Source organism: Paralichthys olivaceus, chromosome 13 (genome assembly GCF_024713975.1).
Source record: "Paralichthys olivaceus isolate ysfri-2021 chromosome 13, ASM2471397v2, whole genome shotgun sequence".
Classification (NCBI taxonomy): Eukaryota; Metazoa; Chordata; class Actinopteri; order Pleuronectiformes; family Paralichthyidae; genus Paralichthys; species Paralichthys olivaceus.
Window position 1 is genome coordinate 3392228 of NC_091105.1, and position 24540 is coordinate 3416767.

General features: G+C 42.3%; 1 protein-coding gene across 7 annotated transcripts in view; it reads right to left on the reverse strand.

The window, feature by feature from the left end:
• Positions 1–1085: 1085 nt before the first annotated feature.
• Positions 1086–24540, reverse strand: part of dgkb (diacylglycerol kinase, beta) — a 56549-nt gene continuing 33094 nt past the window's right edge. For all 7 annotated transcript variants that reach the window (XM_069537292.1, XM_069537293.1, XM_069537291.1 and 4 more), the window contains 6 exons: positions 20518–20582; positions 11285–11375; positions 9705–9900; positions 5007–5127; positions 4798–4858; positions 1086–2811 (listed from right to left, as the gene is read on the reverse strand). In XM_069537292.1, coding sequence (XP_069393393.1) covers positions 2704–2811; positions 4798–4858; positions 5007–5127; positions 9705–9900; positions 11285–11375; positions 20518–20582 — 642 coding nt within the window. In that variant the 3' untranslated portion in view covers positions 1086–2703. The remainder of the gene's footprint in view (positions 2812–4797; positions 4859–5006; positions 5128–9704; positions 9901–11284; positions 11376–20517; positions 20583–24540) is intronic.

The following is a 24540-nucleotide window of genomic DNA, read 5'->3' on the forward strand; positions in this document are numbered from 1 at the left end:
ATGAAAACCTCCTTGGTGGTTTTAACTGATGATAATAGTTAAAATTGTATCTCTACAATACAACAATCTAAATATTTTTCTGCTCTTATACAGAAGATCGAGTACAAACCCCTGAACTTGTACCACTGCATTAAACACCTGACTGAAAGACGGACATATCGGAAGTCAGTGGTGGTCACACTGATGCCATCTTGGATCCAGGCAGGGGTCCATTACCAGGCAGGTGAAGTGGATGTGAAGTGAAGTACCGTGTCACTCCTGCTGAATCCCCCCCCCCGAGGACGGAGAAACGCAGGTCAAGTGCAGGCGTCCACCCTTCGGACACCGCGACACGCAGTAAGTGCCACCTCCGGGTAACATCTTTGTTGTTTCCTAAAATCCTGAGAAGTTGATGTGCTGAGGATTCTCCAGGTTAATGAGGTCCTGCTGTCGATTCCTGGAAAACCGGAGCTGAGACACACGTTTGTTCAGAAATCATCAGTAAATGTTTTAACCACTTCTATAGAAGGAACAGTGCAACACACACACTATGTAAAGATGGATGACACTGCTGCCCCCTCCAAAAGCGAAGCCAAAACATCTCGATCGCCCCCTGGTGGCAGGCTGCAGTATAAAACCCCACCTCCTCAATGTTAGTAGATGGGACATGGGGCAAACTAAAAAGTCTAAATACACTTCAAACAAGTTTTTCTTAAAGATGTTTTTTGTCATTTTATTCTATATTTAATAATATATTATATATTTCACAAACAGAACAAAACCTCATGATTCAACTCTGGCTCCAGAAGATGTCTTCTTTTCTGGTTAACGAGAGGAACTGGAGACATGTCCTCCATCTTTAAATACAGATAAACATTCGAAACATTAGATGTTATAAGTTTAACAACAATCCCGACACTACGCACACGGGCTGGTTGAAAAACGTCTTTTGAAGTTTGTAGCTTGAAGTTTAATTGGTGTTTTCACAAATATGTCAAAAACGGTTTTATTCTCTTTTGCAAACTGGAAAAACTTTTCACGAAAGCTGCAGCATCATTACAGACTATCAAAGATCCATATGCAAAGAAAACCAGAACACAACGATGTCAAACAACAAAATCTTTTTTTTTTTTATTATTTCCATGATCACGTTTCTCAGTCAACACTGGCAGGCAAAAAAGTTTTAGGCAGAACAACATGGTGTGAGTTCTAGAGTGAAGCGTGAAGCAGAAAAATAAATAATACTGTGTACAAAAATACAACCTCACTGTACAAACGCTGCATCATGTATGGCACTTCTAAAGACTGAAACAGTCGAGTCTTAAAACATGCAGGTGTGTGTGTGTGTGTGTAAGAAATCAGCAAAAATCTGAAGTAGTCTTTTGCATTTGTCTTTGATTAGACAGAGTGAGATACATATAACTGCAGAGATGTACTGAAAAACATCCAGTGTACTACGAAATACTTTACAGCTGGTATGTGCAAACGCAAGTGGCTGTAAAATGCCTCTGAAAACTGTAATCACTGGATGGGATTGATTTTCAGTCGCGTCTTAAATCTTATAAATATGTCAGTGGTCATTTTGCATTTAGACTTTAATTGGTAAATGTAGGCTTGTATGTGCAGCAGACTATAAACACTCGACACTAGACATCAGAACAAATCAATGACCAGAGGAGGTCAAACTGCTTCTTGGCAACGTCCAACTATACAGTCAAAGAACCAACTGATTAAAACACCGGACTCATTTCTTTTTTTTTCTGTTTTTCTTTTTTAAAAGTACCTGAATATCTTCTCAGAAAACACACACGATCTCACAGAACTGCAGCCTTCTCATGGATAAAGGATGATATGATTAAACCGAGCGGCACCGTCGACGCAAATTCAAAAACGATCAATTTCCACAAGTGTCAAAACAGATCTCGGTCACTCATGCAGGAGAAAGTGTGCACACAATTGGTAAAACTGTCCGGAAATCTCTCGTGCGATGTAAAAAACAAAGAGTGTCATGCATTCTTTTATGAGCGATCGATAATAATTCCTAATCTTTCCACTCAGGGAGCAGCAACACGGCAGATCCACAGATGACCGAGATGACTTGCAGGCGGCGGTAAAAGAAAGCAAAAGAGATTCGTGAGTGAAGCGCCGAAATAAACGCTGAGCAAAGAAACTTCACTTCTTACTAGACACACTCGACACAAGCAGCCGCAAACTCCAGATATGTCAGATCCAACAACGGCGGGACGACTCGTTCACTGTCCATCATGCATCAGGGGAATGCAAATGCAAAAGAAATAAAAATAAAATGTTAAAAAACATCAATAGCAGCCAAATATGAATAAATAAATTCATCATGAAACAAAACACATTCAACTGTGGGCTGATCCACAGGGCACAGATCACAACAGAAAAATAAAAACAGGCTTTTAGAAAACTTGTAGAAGTGGACCCACAGAAATAGCCTCAGTACTTTCGTGGCTAAACTACACAACACACCGTAGATCAAAGCGTCCTAAACACACCTCGTCCTGGATTAAATGAGGACGTCTCGCTGAGGTCTCCATGCTGCAGGCAACACACACTGAACCTACAGTTTGCTACTGTACGCTGGGAAATCAAACCGGCATCAACGACCCTCTTCACCAACGGGCCGAGTGGAGATCAACTTGTGACCACTGCTGTGCGGGTGCTCGTGACGGCTCAAAGGTCTGGGACCACGACAGATCAGTCCTTGCTTTCGGCGTGTGTCCTTCTGATGACGGAGGAGAAGAAGCTTCGGCCTTGTGGCACCCCCATCAACATGGGAGCCTGGTTCTTGTGGACGATCTCGATCTGGAGCGAGAAGGGATAAGCATGGAGATTTAGTTTGGTGCTGACGGACGCACAGTGAAGAAACCAGGAGAGTGGAAATGTCCACGAACCAGTTGATGCTCTTGTGAACTTTGATTTTAAAAGTTTGTGGCGGCTTCACCTGGTTTACGGACAATTCTTGAAAAGAAAAGAAGATTTCCTGAATCTGAGCCACAATCAACCGACTGCTTCACTCCAACAGACCGAGTGAAGCTTTTAAAAGACCTTTTCATCTCCTCCCAGCAGATGCTTTGTCACACGTCTTGTCAAACTGCATTCACCGCTGCAGTGCTCGCTCTACACTCGTCTGTTCGACCTGTGGAGATGCTCGTTGTAGCTTTGTTGTTGATCAGTGGTTATTGAGCTACAGCAAATAAAGACATTGACGCTGTTTGTGTTTTTTTCCGTGAAGCTCTTCGTCCAACAATCGTCATGATCGCGAGTCTTGTATGAAGTTTACTTTTTTTTTTACATTATCAGTCATTTAAAAATCATATTAACTGGGATCTCCTCACAACACCATCAACAACAAACAGGTCCAGAGTCCACGTGGGTTCTTGTCAAACAGGCTCTGTTGGCATATGTGTGTATTGATGAGGATCTTTAAGTTCGTGACTCTGATAACAAATGGAAACATGCATTATTAATGGATGATGTAAAATATGAACAATACTCTCATGTCCACATAGTATCTACGTGTATATCCACATAATTCATTATACTGAGGAGATGCTAGCATCTGCATTAAAGCACCAAATTCACTCCAGAAAGAAAGATGCCATTTGTTCTACTTCACTCAACAGTTCCTGCAGATTGAAGTGATTGAACTTAACGTTTCTGATGAACTTTAATATAAATGACAACCTTTGCTTTTTGGGAGAGACATTGACCACTAAGGTAAGAAAGGAATAACTGTGAACTTGCTCTGCGACAAGAGGCTTTTACATGAGTCAAGAATCTGAGTTAAAGAGCCATATGGGCCATGAAAAAACAATTAGAACAAATTGATCATGTATGTGAACAAGAACGCAAAAGCCACACTAAGGAGACACAATCACAGGAGACACAATCACAACAGAAGTTAGTGATGAAATGAGTTAATGACTGTGGTCCCAAATAATCTGTCTCCTACATCCATGACTTGAATGCAGTAAGTAAGTAACTTCCATTGTGGTTTTTAATCCACACTAACAAACATGTGAGGTAATTACCTACAAGACTTTACACGGACGCATTTCACCAAAGTAAACAAGTGAAAATCCAGTTGTTATTTCAGACTCATCATCAAAGAGACAGTTACATTTCACATGTGACTTCAAAATGCAAATGTGTTGTTGGTGTTAAATATGCATGCCGAGGAACCCAGATGCATTTGCATAGTTGTTAATAATTAGCGGGATAACATCCCATTTAATCTCTGGTGATTTTAAAAAAGCATTTAACAGGTCAACTGATTCAAATTCAGCAGCGACGTACAGTACGAACAACTGGCTGTGGAATTCACTGCAGCACAGAGACATATCGTCAGATCCAAACTTTTCTCTGTGGACTTGTGGCAGCAGATACAAGAGCACTTGGCGGCTACTTATTTTGTCATGCACTGTTTTTTGTTTTTTTTAGCTTCCGTATGTAAATGTGGGCGGCACTTCATCTGCAGTGGTGTTGTAATTAAAGCTAAACACGACGGCAATCAACACAAACCGAGGAGTTTCATTTCGTAAACTTGGATAGAGAGCAAACACTTGTCGAGGTTCACGTGTAAGCAAATTAGAAGAAGTGATGCATGCGTCATTTAGTATTTGTAAATTATCTGTGGAGGAATGGCAAGGAACTTGTAGCAATGTCTTTTATTTTGAAATCAGTCCTTTCAGACCCAAACGAACACTGAATTGTTCTGTGGTATCACCAGCAGGGAGGTTATGTTTTCACCCCTGTGCATGTGTGTGTTGAGTTGATTTGACAGCTTACTGTGCAGGGAGTCTGCATCCAAGGCTCCCCATCAATCTGCATCGGGAGAGATTTACTGGTTCTGCAAGTAACAAAGGAAACATCGTGTCAGTGGAACTTCATTGAAAACAAATTAAACCACAATCTGTGTAAGAACACAACATATGTTGGACAGGAAGTCATTTGATCAGATCAGTCATTTTTTCAATGCAGCCGAGTGTAACACCGACCTGATGGTCACGGAGGAGCACTGTGCCAGACGTCGTCCCGCGCTCTTCAGGCCTGTGTAGATCTGACCCATCTCCATGGCTCCTTCCAGCCCCACCACCTCCAGCAACTGGTCAGACAGGTCTGACACACACACACACACACACACACAGACACACACACACACACACACACACACACACACGCACACACAGTAAGTTTTGAAATGTAAACACACTAAAGAATAACTTGAAAGTAGTTTTGCACATATGTTCTAACGACTCAGAGAGAAAAGAGGATTTGCTGTGTTTCGGCTGCAAAGGTGAACTCAAATATGTGATATCAACACAAAGAAACTTAAAAAGAAAAATATTATATGTACAAATATCTACAGCGTGACAGTGCTGCACTTATATGAATTGGGTTAGCGTTGAATTTGTTAAGACCTCAGTGAGATATATTGGTGCCTGTAGTTCACTGGGAGCAGACACTTACAAATGACTGAAGATCAGAAAGAAGAAAGTGAAGGAAGATAAAAGACGACTTCAGACGTAACCTTCTGAGACATTTAACATTCGGATAATAAAAAGGAGAAATGGCAGCTAGAAAAACAAGCTACAAACAAAACAGCTATTAATTAGATTGAACCGGCAACGCAAAGCAATCTTGAGATAATATAATTATTAATTTCTCCTCTGTTTTGCAGTTATGAGCATTGATTTCGCCCCTGCTGGAAGCCCAGTGTCACGCAGGGCCCATCTGTTTCAGCGGGCCGCTCTGCCTCCGACTCTCCATCGACTCGTCCCTCCACAAATTAAGAAGCTGCTGCCTCGCTGTCGGGAGCGCACACGCTCTAATTGAAACTAAGACCCATTTTTAGGGACTGGGTGCGTGCGAGCGACTTAGCTCGCTGTCACCGGTGCTGCTCAGCCGCTGTCAGGTTTATCTGAGCCGCGTTGGTTTCCTGAGGGAGTGTCGTAGCTAATGTTGCTGTTGTCGTGAGGTGTTGTTGTCGCTGCCAAGCTGCGGTGTCCAGCTGTCGCCATGGTGATGGACATGCGTCCGTCCCTATCTGAGCGCTGGACTGTGAGTGCGGTGCTTTCCAGGGTCGGAGTGGAGCGGTGTGTGTACACACACTGCAGACCTCTTGACACCGGGCTTTAGAGCTGCTCCCCCTCCCCCTGGCGACTTCTCACGTTAACGCAAACAGCTCACACAGACCTGCACTGACACATATGATGGACAGCGTCACTATGGTGATAGGGCTTCCTTGTTGCCTGGGGATACAAAGATAAACAATATTCCCAGGAGTGCTCAGTGTGCGAAAGACCAAAGAGCTTCTCCGCTAAATGCAACAAGGTCCAGAGGACGAGTTACAGCCAGTGAGTTAAATCATTAGAAACACAGCTAAATGTTTTTTGTCCTCAAAGTTTTTGGGTTAAGTATTGACCTATCGAGGCATCTTCACTGAAATAGAGTCAATATTTGACTCTGCCTGGACATTTCTCACCATCTCAGATAACGTCTCTCTGCTAGTTCCACAAAATCTGTCTGAACCATTCATCTTATCACGCTTGGCATGTGTGTTGTTTGATAGCTCAGGGAACAGCAGAGTTGGATTCAGTGCGATTCGGACTCACAATATTCGTTTCAATTTAATAAACAGACGAGCAGTGAGTTGAAAATATCTTCTTCTACGTCCTCCGATAAACTACAGCAGCGTTCTGCTACTGGCAGCCTGCGGCCAATCACATCTGTATTTTTGTTTTATTTCCCAAAACTGGACCGACACAGACACTGAAGAGAGTCACAGGTAACATCGTCACGGTAACAACATTCATAGAATCAGTGCCTCTTTCGCAATTTGCCTTCAAAGTAAAAGATCTTTAGTGACCGAAGAAAACCGGGGTCAGAAAATGTAAAATTATAATTCAAGTCAATAAATCACAAGAGCTAAAGCCTGGACATTAAAACGTAAACATACAAATCCATTATAATCAGATTCATCCCATTAATCAATTCATTTCCAATTTTATCTTAAAACACCAGCTATTATTTCTCACAGGAGTGGAGCAAATGAAACACCAGGAACAATAATAAAAAAAACTGCTTCATCCAAATATAGAAACACAGCCGTGTTTACTGTCCCAAGATAAACTGGGAGAGAAACTGAGTCACCTGACTGTTTACACCAGGAGGAGGTTGAATTATTAACACACAAGATAAGCAGCTGGCGGCCAAACACAAACACCCGACACTTAACAATCAGAATCATCTGCCTCACCCCGGTGATGAGAGCCATAAACACAAACACAGACACTGTGACGTGTCGTCCATGCGAACGCAGCCCTGTGGCTTTTACTCTCAGCCGTGCTTCAGAGGGCGGGAGGAGACAGGGTGAGAGCGGAGGAATAAAGGAGAAAGAGCGAGGGAGCAGATCAGCTGAAAGTAAAACTAAAGAGGAATGGCGGGAAGATGAGGGAAGGTGTGTGTGTGTGTGTGTGTAGGCCCGATCGTCCAGTGAAAGCTTCACAGGGGCTTGTCAGGGGGCATCAGTCCCGAGAATCAACCCCCTCCACTCACGTATCAACCCCCCCCCCCCCCCTCAGCCTGAAACCTCAGTCCCATTCTAAATAATTCACTCCGCAGCCATTCCCTTCCACCTGAGGGGCTTGTCTCCTGGCGTCACCAGCGGGACGATTTAACAGCTCCCGAAAGGTCAGGGCTTTTTTTTCTTCCTTCATGTCCCAGCCACCCACTCACCCACACACTCCACACACACTCCACACACACACACCACACACACACACACAATTCCTGCCAACAGTTTGATCCATGCAACGTGCTCCACAGTTCCCCCTCTGGGCTAATGCACTCCTGTGTTTACCTCTAAATACGCCGTTCTTTTGCTCTGACAAGTTGGGCCGCTCACCTTGAGGGCACCTTCAAACAAAGAGCGTCCACACACACACACACACACACGCACACGCACACACACACACTCCATCACACGTCAATAAACGCACACAGATGGGTACGTACATACAAAGAGACACAGTGGCACACAAAGACACTTCCCACCAACACTAAGTGCCTTCCCACTGTCGTCCCACTTTTTTAACCGTCGACACTAAACTGATTGATTTTTATTTCAGGCATTAATGGAGCTTTGAATTGATCAGTGTCCCATAATGCACCTTTGTCTGACGGACACATTATCACATTAGAGAGTCATAAGCATCCAAATGTGCAGCGGTGTTTGTCAGGACCGATGTTTTGTCTGTTTGATTCCTCGGCTTTTACAATATCAGAAAGAGTTAATGCTAGTTAAATCTAAAGAAAACAAAAAAAACGGAATAATATCAGGAAGTAGAAAATGGAAAACCCTCGTCGACAGCTTCCCAGAGATGTGTTTTTCCAACCAGTCATGTTCTGACCAGTGAAGCCTCATCAGGGATCCTCAGCAGTCACGTCTGAGCCTCACTGACTCGTCCTGTTTCAATCCCGACACTGATTGTAACATCCACTCCATCCCCGAGCACAAACACAGCATCACCGCAGGAAACCTCCAAACAGAATGAACCGTGGAAAATAAAAGATAACACACTAAGAAATCTGAAACATAAAAGCAGCTGTTCATTTGTGAGAAGAGAAAAATGTGTTAAAACACATTTATTTTATACTTATTTCTCTTGATTCAAGATTTATTATTATTTTAAATGTTAAGTTTTTTTGTGTAGTCCTGTAGTGTGTATATAGTTTTATAGTAGTGTGCAGTATATGTTGAAATCAAATGGTCTTTGACATTTGGACTTACTCAACATATTGAAGCCCATATGCTTAACCTGAGTTCGACATATGGACATGCTGACATGTGCTAATTAGCACTAAACACGGAGAACAGCTGAGGCTGATGGGTATTTTAATCATTTGGTCGTAAACCAAACAATTGCAGGAATTAAAGATTTTTTTGACCTGCTGGTCGAGTCAGAGGAAAAGTACAAATTAATCAAAATGATTAGGATTTATCTTCTGGGTGTGATGTGTTTACGAATTGTCGTGGTAATCTACCCAATCAGCGATATTTTAAATCTTTAATATAACGATAGAACATATTCAAGGCTCCCACCGTTCCACCAGCGGACTCGCTCTGCTCCGTTCATTCATGTATTCCCATTGACGGGCTTCCTTTTGACGTAAATGGATTCAGGGGTTTGCCCCACACCCCCCGAAGTCCGCTCATATTAATTTAGCCCGTCCACTGGCGCCCACACACACCATTAATACGCAGGTGACAGTTCCAAACACTGACATGCCTCTTCTTTGCAAACAATAGCTGCTCGCGATGATTCACCTTGTCGTCGGTGAAATATTCATGCGCTCAAGAAAAGTTTCGCCCAAAGTTTCGTCTTTGATCTGTCTCATAGGAGCAAGGACACACACGGCTTGAGGGAGAGAGACGCCCACTGTCAGACCTATTCAATCTACAATATTAATGTCCAACTGCACAAACCACGATCAAAATAATTCTCAGAAGTGCTATTTCACCACGTGTCACGATTTTTGACTTTTGAAAAATACTACATAAAAGGGTTTGTGCATCTACAGCCGTTCCAACAGATCTCAGTGATTAGCAGGTAATGTTTAGCTAAATTGTTTGAGTTTAGCATGTTAGCATGCTGACGCGTCCTCTCTACGGACTTTGACTCTTTCAATGTTACCTTGAACTGCAAACATGAGCTCTTTGGGGTCGACCAGCGGCGTCCTCTTGTCGTGGCCCTTTTTTCCCCCCCTTCGGTGTCCCCGTCTCTTCTTGCTCTCGCCCCAAAGGTTGGACCCGCCGTGCATGCTGGGAATGTTGAGAATGGCAATGCCCTCCAGGGAGATGCTGCTGAGGTCCAGAGTTACACCATCACACTGTTAGAAAGGAGAAAGAAACAAAGGTCAGAGACAGAATCTGACTGATAACACGTGCACAACGTAAGATGCAGATATTCTGTCGTTTGAGCATTGACAGGTCACGGTTACTTTAACTTTAACTTTTTAAATGAAAAAACACAATTTATCTGTAGCATATTTGTTGACTTCTATAATAAATTCAATAAGTAGGATTCTTTCTGTATGAATTGCAAAGGACCTTTTTTTTTCCGGCCCGACTAAATTTTAGTCCCTTTGGTCTGAGTCACATCTCACAGCTTTAATTTTGGTTCTGGCAGAACTGAGAAGTCTCAAGTTCAGGACCACACAAGTCAGGTGACCCTCAGCCTAAACATTCATCCTGTTCTGAGCCCAAATCTAAGTCCTTCTCTCTGTCTCATATCAAACCCGTCTCTCAGTCTGAAGCCTGGATCTGAACCATCTGAGCCTGAGTTTATCTCTGTCGCTGTTTTCACACATGACTCAGGTGTGCACATTGTCCAGAGTTGCCCTTTCACACATGCAGCACTCATCCAGAGACCTGATTGTTGTTCTCACCTTCTGAAAATACTTTTTGTGAGGGGGTGGCACCTGGGTAGAGCGACGGAAGCGTCATCAACACGCCCACTCGCTCGCTGTGACTTCTCCAAACTGTTACCTGCTCCATTCACACATCGCCTCAAGCTCGAGCTGTCGGGGTAAAGTCCGCTGAAGTTGTGGTCCGACTGATTCGGACATTTACGTTACAGCCTGGGTCATGTTTAAAAGTGTGAAGACCTCCTCTGTGCGGGCTCGATCATGTAATCTAACACCGATTAATTTTATCTGCCTAAGCTGAAAAGAGTCGACCAGAACCATCCAGCCTTACAACAAAAGGATAATATTTTAAATACTGGCTTTTAAACCCGCCTGGATCTGTCCTCACCTCGGCTCCTGCTCCAACACTAATTAATAAAGAGCTGTACACTGTGTGGACGGCTCTGAGAAGGGGGAAGATGAATTGTATAGACACCATCTTCATTATCACTCAGTATCACACACAGCGGGGTCATGTAGGGCTAATTACCTGTGTGTTGAACTGAGGTTCAGTGAGAAGCGGGCGGGGAGACGCACAGATAGCCTTCACCCATCAACACTTTGTCTGGATAAATTTGAAACTAGTATAAATTTGGGCTATTTATGGAACAATGGTTGACCAGAATAATTTACAGACGCACCGTTATTCCTCTCAGGGTATTTAATCTTCACTCAAATCTTCCTGATAAAACAAAGAATGCATCTCTGCGTCGGACTCTCGTAATAAAATGCTTCAAACAAAAGCAGAGACTTCTTCTTTGTTTTGTTTCTTTGTCCACAAACAGAAAAAACACACGGTTTGATTTACCTCAACCTCCAGAAAGTCGTGGAGCTTCTTACATGTGGCCGAGAAGGTCTCCGAAGTACCGAACTCAAAGTACCACAGCTTATTCTTTGTTCTGAAAAAGACAAGACAACAGGAACTGCAAAGGGACCAAGAAGAGAGCAAACACAGGCGTTTCTTTTGTTTCCCCCCACATCAAAATCTGAAGCTTGTGCAGCCATAGCGTCTTTTCTTCTCTTAGTGCTGAGCGAATAGAAAAAGAAAAAAAGCAGCAGCAGACTCTTCTGTACAAGGTGTATTTATGTTTGAGGAAAATACACAGGAAATACACCTCCAACGTCTAATGTCATTAATCTCCACAGAATATAATGTGCTTCATTAATCACATATTGAAGCCTGATGATGAATCTAACGCTGGTGAAGGAGGGAACTGAGGGTGGCCACCAGGTACCCATGCCCGACATTAAGGCCCTGTGAGGGGGGTAAGAGGGTCATTTAGCTGCCCCTGCAATTAACAGAGGACTGGGGTGCTGCTCCCCGGGCTTCCTACAGCACACACTCCCATTACTGAGGCTGATGATGGATGACCTTGCAGGGGTGAGTCACCATCTGTCCGAGTTCTGCTTACGTTCTCTCATGGCCGCGAGAGTAAAACACACGTTGATTTTTTCTTGCACTAAATTTGTTTTTATTTTTATTAGTGAGTGTGGCATAGCGCAGCAGTTTGAGTAAAGTCTCTGAGGCCGTGCAAAACACACCGTGAAACGATATAATGTGGAATTTAAGGGGAGAATATAATATTTAACACATTAAATATATTAACTAATTGTTCATTTTAAAGTTACGACTGACTGACGCTCTTTTAAAGTCAACAAACACGCTCTACAAAGTATTACGTCATCAGGGAACTTACAAGCAATTTTGCCGACTGAGCAGTTTTGTCACTACATTTCCAGATTTCTCAGAATCCTTCAGCAAGTGAAAACAACTTTCCTCTGCTGACTTTTCTTTCTTTGAATCCATCAGTCATATTTATTTCTCATAAGAAAAGAGTGCAGGTTAATTCTATACAGAAGCACAGACCCCAGATGGATTTTGATATTTCCAACAAGCAACAGACGATTTATCTCAAAGCTTCAAGGGCAGAAAAAAACAAAAAAAAAACACCTACAACAGTGCTGACATGCAGAAGTGAAAAGTGTAAAAAATGTCCTTCTCCTAGCTCGAATCAAAGCACTACAAGGAGGACGTATTAGTATAAGCAGAGTAACAATCACTGAATTATTGATTTCCTCATTAGGACTTTTGTCAGGACCATTTAGCCACTTTATAAATGAGCTTTCATTAGGGTACTTGCAAGGTAGCTCAACTCACAGTTGATTTATAATGTGCAACATGGTCAATAGCAGGGGGAGGTGGGAAGAGGCAGGAGGGCGACAGGGCCGTGCAGCCGAGAGGCTTCTTCACAAAAACACATCCTCACATCTCCGCAGTCCGCAGGGAAAAACCCAGGAGCACGAACACGAGCACAGGTCAGGGGGATTTTGCAAACAAACAAATGAAGGCGGCTACTTTGAAAAGCACATTCAAAACTCGTGGCTGGGGATTGATGGAGAGAACGAAGCCGCATATGGTGAAAGGATCTGGATCCTCTGACTCTCTGTTGTTTTAGGTGCATACAAAATGAATGGAAAGACGTGTGCATGTGTAATAATGTAGATTTGGTCCATAGGTGATGTGAACTGAGGCGAAGTTCAAATTAAATATCTATTTCAACTTGAGCTACGTGGCTCGAGAAAGAGGAAAACACTGGAGTTACCTGAAAGAAGCTCCTGCTTCAGACTTAAAGGTTCAGTGCGTAGGATATAGTGAGTCATGGCTTGTGTTCAGCTCGACGTCTTCTAAGAGATCTCTGGTTTTACAGTGCAGCAAACAAAAATGCACTCGGGGCAACCGGAGCCAAAGGCAGGAAAGTGAAGCTCCTTAAAGAACTGATAGAGAAAGAGACAACATCTGACTGTCCTGTCGATTCCCACCACTTAACCTAACAAGCGCACCCTGGCAACAAATCACCTCCTATCTCTGTTCATTAGATAATTAGGAGCATCTCATTGGCTGGATCGGATTGTCGTTTGTTATCTGCCGACTGATGCTAAACACTGGACTCATCCCACAGACTGGGTCTTCAGCAGCAGCCAGCACGTCCCAGGATTAATAGGGAGTCCATTTGAGTAACACAATACTTTTAAGGTGGATCAGGAGGAACCTTACTTTATGGTAAGTGCAATAAAAGTGAACATAAAGTGTCAATTTCCTTTAAATGTTGGCCGACGTCAAGCTCCTGCATCCTTCCAGGAACGTCTCACGAGTTCATTCATTAAATCAGCTGTAAGCGATTTAAGTTTTCATGAACGAAGCCGCCGTGGCCACGAGGTCTCGACTGTGATTGTACCTGCAGTGTATCGATGCAAAGCGTACCGCAATAATAACTATAGCGGTGAGCTGTTGATGTGAGATCAGCTGTAGAAGTGGCAGCTGCCAGGTCAAAAGAAAACACTGGCTCAGGTTTCCAGAGCCTCTGAGGAGTCACTTACAGAATTTGCACAAACAAATGATAAAACAAAACCGAGAGAAGAGGGCAGATACAAATTGTGTGGCCTTCAGTCAAATTTCATATAGAAAAGGACAAGAAGCTAATGCATTAGTGCCTGAAACATGTAGTCTCTTAAATGACCAACAGAGGGCGACTACACCCATTTTGAAAGAAGTTAATTTCTTTACTTGATGTGTAACAATAGTAAAAAAGTTATGGTCTTAATCTAAGTACATAAAGATGGAGGACAAGACAACCGCACAGAAGTGAAGCCAAAGCGTCTCGTTCGCCACCTGGTGGCTGCCTGCAATTATAGGTCATAAATCCTGCCTCCTCCATGTTAATGGATGGGAGATGGACCACACTGAAAGTCAAAGAACACATAATTATCAGGTAGTTCTTATTGGGCTGATATGTTTGGCAAGTTAATTTTTACGGTTTGTGATTTGATGCTGTGCAGGTTTCAAACTGGTTTAAAAAACAAAAACAAGATGGCCTTGGACAAAATACCAAAGTTACGGCTTTAAACCAGCAGCTCACAAACTAATGGGTGATGTCACAGTTACCACTTGGCTGAACATCAGGAAGACAGATGTGGCTCAAACAGTCTGAACCATACACCCGTGTTCATCGAGCCTTCTCTGTCTGGTCAGCGTATTAAAGGATGTCGGAGACGATGAGCTCCAGTGTAGCGTCGCTGTCCTGAGGCCACAGCACCTTCACATGCAGCGTCCGCTGGACAAACCGAGCGCCAGGCCGAGCGCCATTGATTTTTTTCTCCCCTCTGACACTTAATCTAACCCACAATGATCTACGACCTTATTTTCACACTAATTTCTTCTTGATCAGAGGTGATAAATATCACATTGACATAACCAACTCTTTGTGCATTGCATCAATGCACTGTTTTGTTTAACATGACACCGCCTGGAGCGCTCCGACTCCGACTGGCAGTTTGAGAAACGACCCCAGTTGCAGCGTCTTGCCTTCAGAGACGCAGCGAGCAGTTTGAAAAATGTATTTCTTTTTTTTCCTACAGTGTCTTTTGTAACTACCGATGCGAGTATAAAACCTCCGACATCTTTAGGAAGGAATCAAACAACTGAACTACTGTGATTTCTGCCGGGTTATAAAACCTGAAGATCTGTGGAACAAGTAAAGAACAATCGTGAAGTTGAAATGATTCTTTTTTTCCAACACTGTACATAACATATCGATTACAACATTCACTTCTGGGAATTGTTTAACACCTGAGATGAAGTTATCAAAGCAACGGTGCCAATTAATGATTTCATATTGTTTACGTGAGCTGAGGTGTTTAAGCGACGTGTTTATCTGAGGTCTGACACCTCCAGCAGCTCATCAGCGAGAAGTTTCTTTGGTTTCTGCAGTGAGATTCAGTCGATGATCTCTCTTCACAGCCTTCTCAAGAGTTGTCGGTCGCTAACATTCTTCCGTGCGCCCCACACGTCATCTGTTACACAGTTGTTACAAACACATTGTTAAATCTTATTGTATAGGCGCCCTCCAGTGGTCATAGTTCTTATGACAGGAGCAAGTTTGGGGTTGTGATAGTTAAAGTTCCTCCCTGACTTAAAGGTCATATATACACAAAGATTTTAAACATCAATATTGCAGCAAACTATTCAGACATGACAACTTTCGTCGCTTTTCCTTTCAGAGGACACAAACTTTACTCAGCTGTTCTTCCGGTTGTGTGAAATCTTTTCCTAAATTCCTGCTTGTGTTGTATCGTTAATATTTCTTCCCAGAAATGGTTTTGGAGATAAACTGGATATTTTCCTTAAGCTTTTGCTCAAAGCAAATATCAGGGAGTCATGATCACCATGATAAAGTAGTTAAAACAAAAAATGTCTTTCTATATTTTAAATAATTGAGGTATTATATTGAATTATAGTTTTTTTCCTGAGTGTGTTTGTGTTGTGTGTGTGTGTCTGTGTGAGTGTGTGTGTTCCCACTGAGCTGGGGACAGGGCCACAGGTGAGATCCCTCTAAATTACACACAAGTGATCATTAATTATAGATGACACTTTGGTCACATAAACGATTTCATCTTTAAATGAGGTCTGAGGGCGGCCGCTGCTGAGGTCCACCATGCATGCATGCGTGTGTGTGTGTAAATGAGTGCGAGTGCATGTGTAATTTAGAGCCACATCACCTGTGGCCCCGTTGCCAGCTCTGCAGGAAACACGCACACACACATGTACATGCGAGCACACACATTAGCATGGGTGTGTTGATGGGTGTGTGTGTGTTGGTGAATCCGGCGGCCCCATCGCAGCGCTTTGATGAACATACTCATTATGCTAAAGAGAGCTCCATGCCTGGGCTTCCCTGTGCCTTCAGGAAAGGTTAACTCGGGATGGTTACACAGCACAGCGAGAGTCTGTGGGTGCACAGGGGCAGAGCGGCTCTGAAGGAGCGCGCTGACGGTGTTAGATGTCTCAAGACCAAAAATAGATCTGGGTATGCAGAGCAAATATCATGGGAACATCAAGGTGCCATGACCGATGCTGCAGAATGAGAACTTGGCAGATGAAGCCACGGCAGCTCTTAATGTCCCAAATCAGACGTTTCCCCACAGATACAATATCTAATGTGTGTGCAAAGCAAGAAGCTGCCGAGTATTTTATCGAATCTTAATTCAGTTCCTAAATCGCTTCTGTCAAATCTGTTTATTCAGTTTATTTTGTGGGAATCATCTTTTATTTCACTGCAACAATTGTTTCATGAAAATATTTTTTTTAGATTTTCAAGAATTCCTTTTCCTCTAATCACGTGATAACACAAGTGGCAATTTTAACAGTGATTCATCGACCAATTACCAGAAAAGAATGACACCGTTAATTAACCACCGAACCCAAATCATGGACGTTTCCAATGTGCCGAAGGGGTGCAGGGCTTTCACCACGTGTTCTGTCACTGCTCTGTGACATTAATTAACTCCGTCCTCACTCGTTTGCTCTCAGGGTCGGCTGAGCTGCAACTGTAAAAGCTGCTGAACCAGTCAGTGATGGTTTGCAGGCACGGGGGGCGGGGGGGGTATAAGATATAACTTTAACTTGTTGTAATGTAAATATTTAAACGAATGACTTGTTGGTCATTTCATCATGACTTCGCTCCTGCAAACTTTTCATTTTTAACTTTGGACCACGGACAATGCCGCAAGGGAATTTCTTTAAATTTAGTACAAATGTTCAGTTGCACACAAAGATGAACCGGTTCGATTTTAGTGGTTAAAGGTCAAAGGTCACTGTGGCCTCACAGAATATGTTTTGGGCCTCTTGAGCATGTCTGTCAATTATCAGAGAATTGAAAATCTGCATTGACGCCAGATCCTGAGAAGTCAACTCAAGATTTAAACTTACACGAGTACATTTCTGATAATTCATCTGATGTGGAACATAAATCCTGTCTGGCAGTCTGACGTGTTTGTGTGAGGGAGCTTGTTATGATCCTGGATGATTCTACACCTCACCATTTATGTTCAGTGCCAACATTCACTGCCAATGCAGGAAGCAATGTGTCCTATATCTAGTGAGGTGGAAAGCAAGGTTGTGGAGAGTGGGTGGGTACACGCACACACACGCACACACACGCACACACACCTCCACTCTTTCCTCAACCTTTACAAACTGTTTTAGTTTCCTGCCTCTGTTGTATTTTCTGTAACCACACATTTTCTAAAGTGAAATATTTCTTCAGTGATGAGACAGAGTATCCACAGTTGGAAATAAGGATGTTGTGGTTATATATGTAGATATAACCTTAAACATGTATATGGACGTTATTGTCCCAGTCTTTACGTATAGAATGTCTATTTCTAAATTATCTGTTCACCTCCACCGAGGAGGTTAGGTTTTAATAGCCGTCTGTCTATTTATCAGCAGGATTACTCAAAAACTCCTCGACCGATTTCCATGAGAATGTGTCGAGAGCATGAGTCAAGAAAGAACCCGGTAAATCTTGAAGTGGATCTGGATAAACGGGCGTGAGCCTCGGTGGAGGGACTCGCTCTCCAAGCGTTTCTGAATCGAATGTCCACAACAAGGAGGATTAATAAAGGTGCACCTCTCCAAAAAAGTTTAGAGACGGGCAAAGTGTCGTCTGTGTTACCATTTTGTGAGTCAAAACTGAAAACTGGTTATCGGGATCAGAGAGAAGTGGTGTTCGGCTCATGATCTAATGATCTGAAGGTCAAAGAAACCAGTTTAAAGTAATATAAGTATTAATTGTACACAACAAGAAGAAAGTTCTTAATTTTCCAATCCCTCCGTCTTTCTATTCCTCTCCTTCCTCGCCCCCCAGGTCAGAGATTAGTGTGTAATTACATGAGAGATCAGCAAAAACACATAGTGTATTTTAACAAGGCGATCGAGGAGGAGTGGCGACGGGGGAGGAGGTGGCGCAGCCCTCGTCACGGGCCGACTGATTGTCTGCTTTTAATCCTCGACCTCATTATCACCTCCAGGTCCGGCAGTGGCAGTAAATTAATCTATCTGCCGAGTGTCAAATCTTCACACCTTCACCCTGGTAATCACCCCAAGGTGCAAATACAGAAGATGGATAGAAAGACGGGAGATGGGAGACAGAGAGAGTGTGGCCCCTGCATTTCATCAACAAAATCCTCTCCTCCCATAATTAAGAAAAGCTACATGATGTTGTTTGGTTGGTAATTAAAGCTGATTAAATATTCAGTTTCTTTAAGGTCAAACTGTGACAAAATGTATAGATTTGGTGCGTATGAGACGTACGGAGCTGTTACTGCTGCCAGATTAAAATCTAATCATTCAATATTTGACATTTTCCTCTTTACGATTGTGCCTTAGAAAAAAAATAAATGTGTGTGTGTGTGTGTATAAATCCACCATAGTTTACTAGACAGCAGCATATTATACATGTATAACAATATAAATGTATAAATTCACGATATTATACGATATATGAATATAAGATGGTATGCAAGTATATAAACAGGGTGTTAGAGAGTCAGCTGTGTCTCTAAAGACAGAGAGACGTAAATTACAGATTTATGGTTTATAATGTCTGTGTCTAAGAAACAGAAGATTATTTATCGGCCAAAATATTGTAATTCCAGTGCATTGCTGTGGTAAAAGAGTTTTTTTTTTTACAAATCAAAAAGATGCAGCTGCTCTTTATCCTCCTCATTCATTCCAGTGACAAAGACCTTTGGACCTGTTACTGTTGAAATATAAAATATTCCCCCTGAGACGAGCAGCTTCCAGTGTCACTAAAGTTCCTGAGAGAGAAGCTTCCGGCTGCAGGAAAATTACTCTGTGATAAGTTGCGATATATACTTCCAATGGACACGAGCCCCTCGGACAAATCCAACAAAATCTGTGCTACCTTGAAAAACTATAATCATGCATTATTGAACTGGCAAGGAGAGTGTGTAATAGAGAGATCCTAAACCCATTCCCCCTCCTGAATTATTAACGAGATTCAAATAACAGACAGAATAATTTTCTTAAAATATCTCAATCATTTTTCACAAAGGCTTAAAAAGGGGGTAAAACAACAGAGATGCCGTCAACGTGTCCAAAGTGACTGAATCTGAACCAGGAACCGAGGAGAAATGTGTCGCCATGTTTGAATTACTCAACACTCTCTGTGTTGAATCAATATATAATATATATATAGATGGACGATGTATTAATTACTTATTTGATGATATAAAAACGAGGTGAAACCTCCTGATTGACCTCGATACCGTAGCTCCAAACCACGATCACTACTCCTTTGGCCCCAAGTAATGTCAAAAGCACAAAATGGCGGCACCCAATGGACACACGTGGTCCATTATTACATATAGTACAAGATTGGATTTAGAAACTCAGAGTGGATAACGTTCCAGTATCTCCTGCTCTTTGGCGTTTCTCCACCGTTGTGTCACGTCTCTTGTAACCATTGGTAACCATCATATCACACGCGTGTGTTCGTCCCCGTCTCTTCACTTTGGACCACTTCTCCGGCGTATGTGCGTGTTCAAGCCGTGAGCAGCAGGAGGACAGTTGGCTAAACGTTGCACTAGGGCCGGGGTAAAATATGATAATGAGTACAAATGGGATTATGAGGAGGCTGTGTGTCATCACTCTGACTGATCCATGATGTCAAACTAGCCAAGCAAATTCAATTAGGCTCGCAATTACTCCCCGGCGCTAGTGGAGACATATCGGAGACGTTAAATATTGATGGAAACATAGATGCCACATTTGCTCTTCTACAAAAGGTGAACACATCTCCTCAAGGTAATCAGCAATACTAAATATGAAGCTCGTCAATTCGTCATGCTGAGCTGCAGTTACTGTACACACCAGTGTGTCACGAGGACGCAGAGGTTCCACACATGCATGGAAAGTTTGTTCGGACTGATTAGTGAGGGATTTCATTTCTTTAAATATTATTATTCCACATTTATTTCCATCAGGGGCATCGGTTTAAAAATAAAGAGGTTGACATCATTCAAGGAGCCTCTTCTCAGGAAATACATACTTTGAAATTACGGCAAAAAACTGAGGGATCAAATTCCTGGATTTTATATTTTAAATTGTCTCCATGTCTTCAAATTCTTGGTTCGTACATTATAATTCGTATCTATGACAAAGAGGAAACACAAACATACCTGCTGTTGAACTTCTCAGGGTGTTTCTCCCTCATGACGTGGAAGCGATGTGCAATGGAGGCATCCTGAAAGAGAAAACCTGATTTTAAATAAAAAATTTAATTACAATGCAAATATGCAAACATTTCTCTCATATGACGTCATCGTGACCTTTGACCCCTCAAAACTAATCAGTTCTTCTTTTTGTCCCAAGTAAAAAGAGGCCAAAGCCATTTGTTGTGACCTCGGCCTTTGACCACTCAAATCTAATCAATCAGTCAAATAAGGGAGGAAACATTTTGTAGAAGTTTGAGAGGACTCTGTCGAGGTGTTCTCAGGAAAACCGTGTTCAAAAGGGAAAAAAAGGGGTTTCGCAAGTTCATTCTTGAGTCAAACTAAACATTTGCACCAGGTCTGAAAGGATTCCCTCGAGATGTTCCTGAGATGTTGTGCTCACGATGCAAACTCAGAGACTTTGACGTCTGAGCACAAAATCATTTCATGTTCAAGTGAAACTGGGCGTTCGCCGCACGTTCGAAGAAATTCCTTCAAGGCGTTCTTGAAATATCGTTTTCATAAGTACGTGATGGACAACCTGAAAACATAACGCCTCAAGCCGCTGACGGCAAAAAGAACACGAATAACAATTGTATGATGCGCTAATCACTCTTTAAATATGCTGTTTTATTCATAATATTCTGGGATTCAATTATTTCTAACCAATCTATTGTCTTTAACATCCAGGTCGTCCTCTTTCAAATCAACTGTCCTGACTTGTGAGACAGTTCCACCCTGTGTGTCCCCCGAGTATGTTTCTGTGAGATGAAGGGATCTGTGTGCAGGAGGTGGCAGCAGGGTTGATCCCGGGCTGGAGAGGTATCGACAGAAACCCTGATGAACAGCACGCCGTCTCCACAAGGGCTAATTAATTAAACGCACGGCGAGTAATCACAGCTCCCAACTTACCAACAGGATGCTGCCGACACCGTGGCAACCAAGTTGTTTTCTCCACCCCGCCCTCCCTCTGTCTTTCACTATATGTCTCTCGACCACTCTCTCACCCTGTCTCTCTCTGTGTGACCTGGGGCAAAAAGTGCAGCCACGTCGGAGTCGCGGTGTTAAGGCGATGCAGCTCATGTTAGATACGTTAGTGTGGTGTGACTGACGGAGACGCTCCTCAAGTATATCAACACCATCTCATGCTGGGAAGACTGTGATATAGTATCCAAGCGTGAACTCAGAGGATCAGGTGTATTTATAGTGAACTCGTGATGCACAGACACTGCAGGACTCCACTTAAACATAATCCAGACTTGGACAGCGTTGTGTGATAAATGAAATTGGATCTCTCCGTCTTTAATTAGCTGCAGATGTCAATCAAGTGTAACTCTCAAGGATGAAAAAGAAGTTTCGCTCTCTGGATAAAGGTTTGACGCCTTTTTTTTTTATACATGCATCAGTAACGTCACAGGACGCCGGAGTGCACCTGTACATCACAGCTGCGGGGCCACAAGGTCAATCTCTAAGGGTCAGCAAGATTTTGAGATTTTTATCTTTCCAATCTCTATAAACATGATGCATGATATACACATATAATAAGTAATGGGGACAGTTGCCCGCAGGTAAACAACTGTGAGTTTAGAAATCCATCTAATCCTGAAGCCACATAAAACATTTAATAACAAACTGAATTATGTTAAAATACAATTGTCACAAACATTATCTCTGGAGAATTTCACAAAAACTTTGCAATGCTAAAGAAATTAAAAACTACAAATCCTGGATCTGCTCCAGAATTGAATGGTCCTTTTTCTTGGTCCATATATCAGCCTTCCACTAAAGTTTGAATAAAATCAGTAGTTTTTAGTTAAATCGTGTTGACAAACAGAAAAAGTGATGAAAACCGAAGTAAGATTATAATTACCAGGTGTAAATGTCTGTATTTATATATATATATATTGATTAAGATCACATAACACCCGGTGAAGTGTTAATTATTAACTATGAACCTGTATGATTGAGATAAAAATCTGATTCTCTGCAAAACAATAGAAGTTTTTTGTCGCAACAACATTAAGAACACAACATATTGCATCAATTACATCGTGTAGATCCACTTTGTCATAAAGACGCACGTGATTTTGTCAACGGGGAACAGCGACACTAAAATTTCCTTTAATTTCCACTTCTAAGTCGTTTCCAACAGAAAAGTGTCGACAGGCTCCTTGTGAAAAAAGACAAACCTCTAACAAACACATGAAAGTTGTGCAGCTCCACATCTCAAGAAAGAGTTGGAGAAAGTAGATCCAAACTTTTTCGGGGGGGGGGGGGGGTGCTTGTTCCTCTCCTCCCTCCACTGAAGCAATCTGTTTTGACCCGCTCCGTTTTGAGTGGCACCGTTGAAACAGCACCTACAGGGAGGACCCCCTGCTAGCACTCTGTACAGAAATTTAGGAGAAGCCAAAAAGAGAAAAATCAATGGAGCTTCTCTTGATGTCTCTTCAAGACGCTGTGAGCAGAAGACCAAAAGAATTCTTCAAGATCCCCGCAGACTCGTCTCACGCCTCCACTACGAGCCAGAGAGGTGAGATGATGGATGTATCTGAGAGACGGCATCTTGATTTTCTAACAAACAGGACAATAGCTGCAAACAAGAGAGCAAAAGCGAGGGAAGGTTGTCTCCCCTTTGGTTTGGGCTCTATTATCTGAGATCTGTACAAGTGCAGCTGCAGCTTTGCAACAGTAAACAGTGATTTCAAGCAGCTGAGAGTGGAGACAGCATCTTGTTATTCTGCAGTGATGCTGCGCTCCGATGCTCTAAGCTGTAAAAAAACGGCCCAACGCTGCCTTAAGGTGGAAATCAACATGAAATACATGTGATGTGTTCATATTTTCATATTTTAGGGATTTTGTTTCAATATGGATATTTATAAAAGTGATGAATCTGTGTTGACATATAAAACACAAACCTTCACTGATTATGTTTGGTTGTAATTAGAAAATGCTTGAAATCATAAATTTGAGCGAGTGGTTCTCAACTTTAAGAGATATGATCCGTTACAAGAAAAACGTGTGTAATCCCTGATTGAAACGGTTCAACACAATACTTTGGTCAACTCGATTTTTATGTCTTTGATTGTTTAAAATTGTTTTAAATGTTTGTTTTTTTAGATAAACTAACAGAGGAAAAATACATTTTCTTTAAAATCATATTTGTGACCTCTAATATTTACCTTGGGACAACTTTAGGAATCACAACCTCCATGTTGGAAACCTGTGATATATACAGTTTCATAAAACAATAACAATGCAACCAGATTTTTAAAGACATGAGTGAAAGTTTTATACGTGTGTTTAAAGTTGGTTTGTTGTTGGTTTGGTTTTAATCACAGAATTTCCTGTAGAATCCTCGTGTAGATTTGTTCCTCTCACTCATTGAATGAACCAACTTCTCGAGTTTGTTTACAGGATTTGAAGTGAAAATCCTCGGCTGAGGGAGATTTTACTTGGTTTCAGTTTGAGAGGTTGTTGCTCAAGAGCAGAGCTCGAGAGTTTCGTTTTCAAAATCTATGAATACATTTTAATGAGATTACTGAAACATTTGTCAGGTTAGTGTTCAGCCTGGTCTGGATCTTTCAACTGCATCACATGATCTTCTTCATCCGCGTATTGACTCTGTCCAGATGTCACCATGTTGCAGATGTTGACGTGCAGGTTCGCTCTCAAGAGAAACTCCATCGATGGTGTGAGCCTGAGAACAGCTACTACAGGGACCTCATGGTCATTGTCGGTAACTTTGAAAACATCTGGAGTTAAAAAGACAAAACCATGAAACCTGAACGTTACAGCACACGTCGGACAAATTCACATCTTCAAGCTTTGACCTCCTCGCGGCAGTGGGACATCTTCATCTCTCTCTCTCTCTCTCCCCCTAGCTGCCCTCAAATAATTACCAATGTAAAAATCTGGCACCCAAATTAATACAGGACATGTGTAATGTCCTCTCATAGCTCAAAGTTTAGTCCAATTATGAGTGGGCCCCAG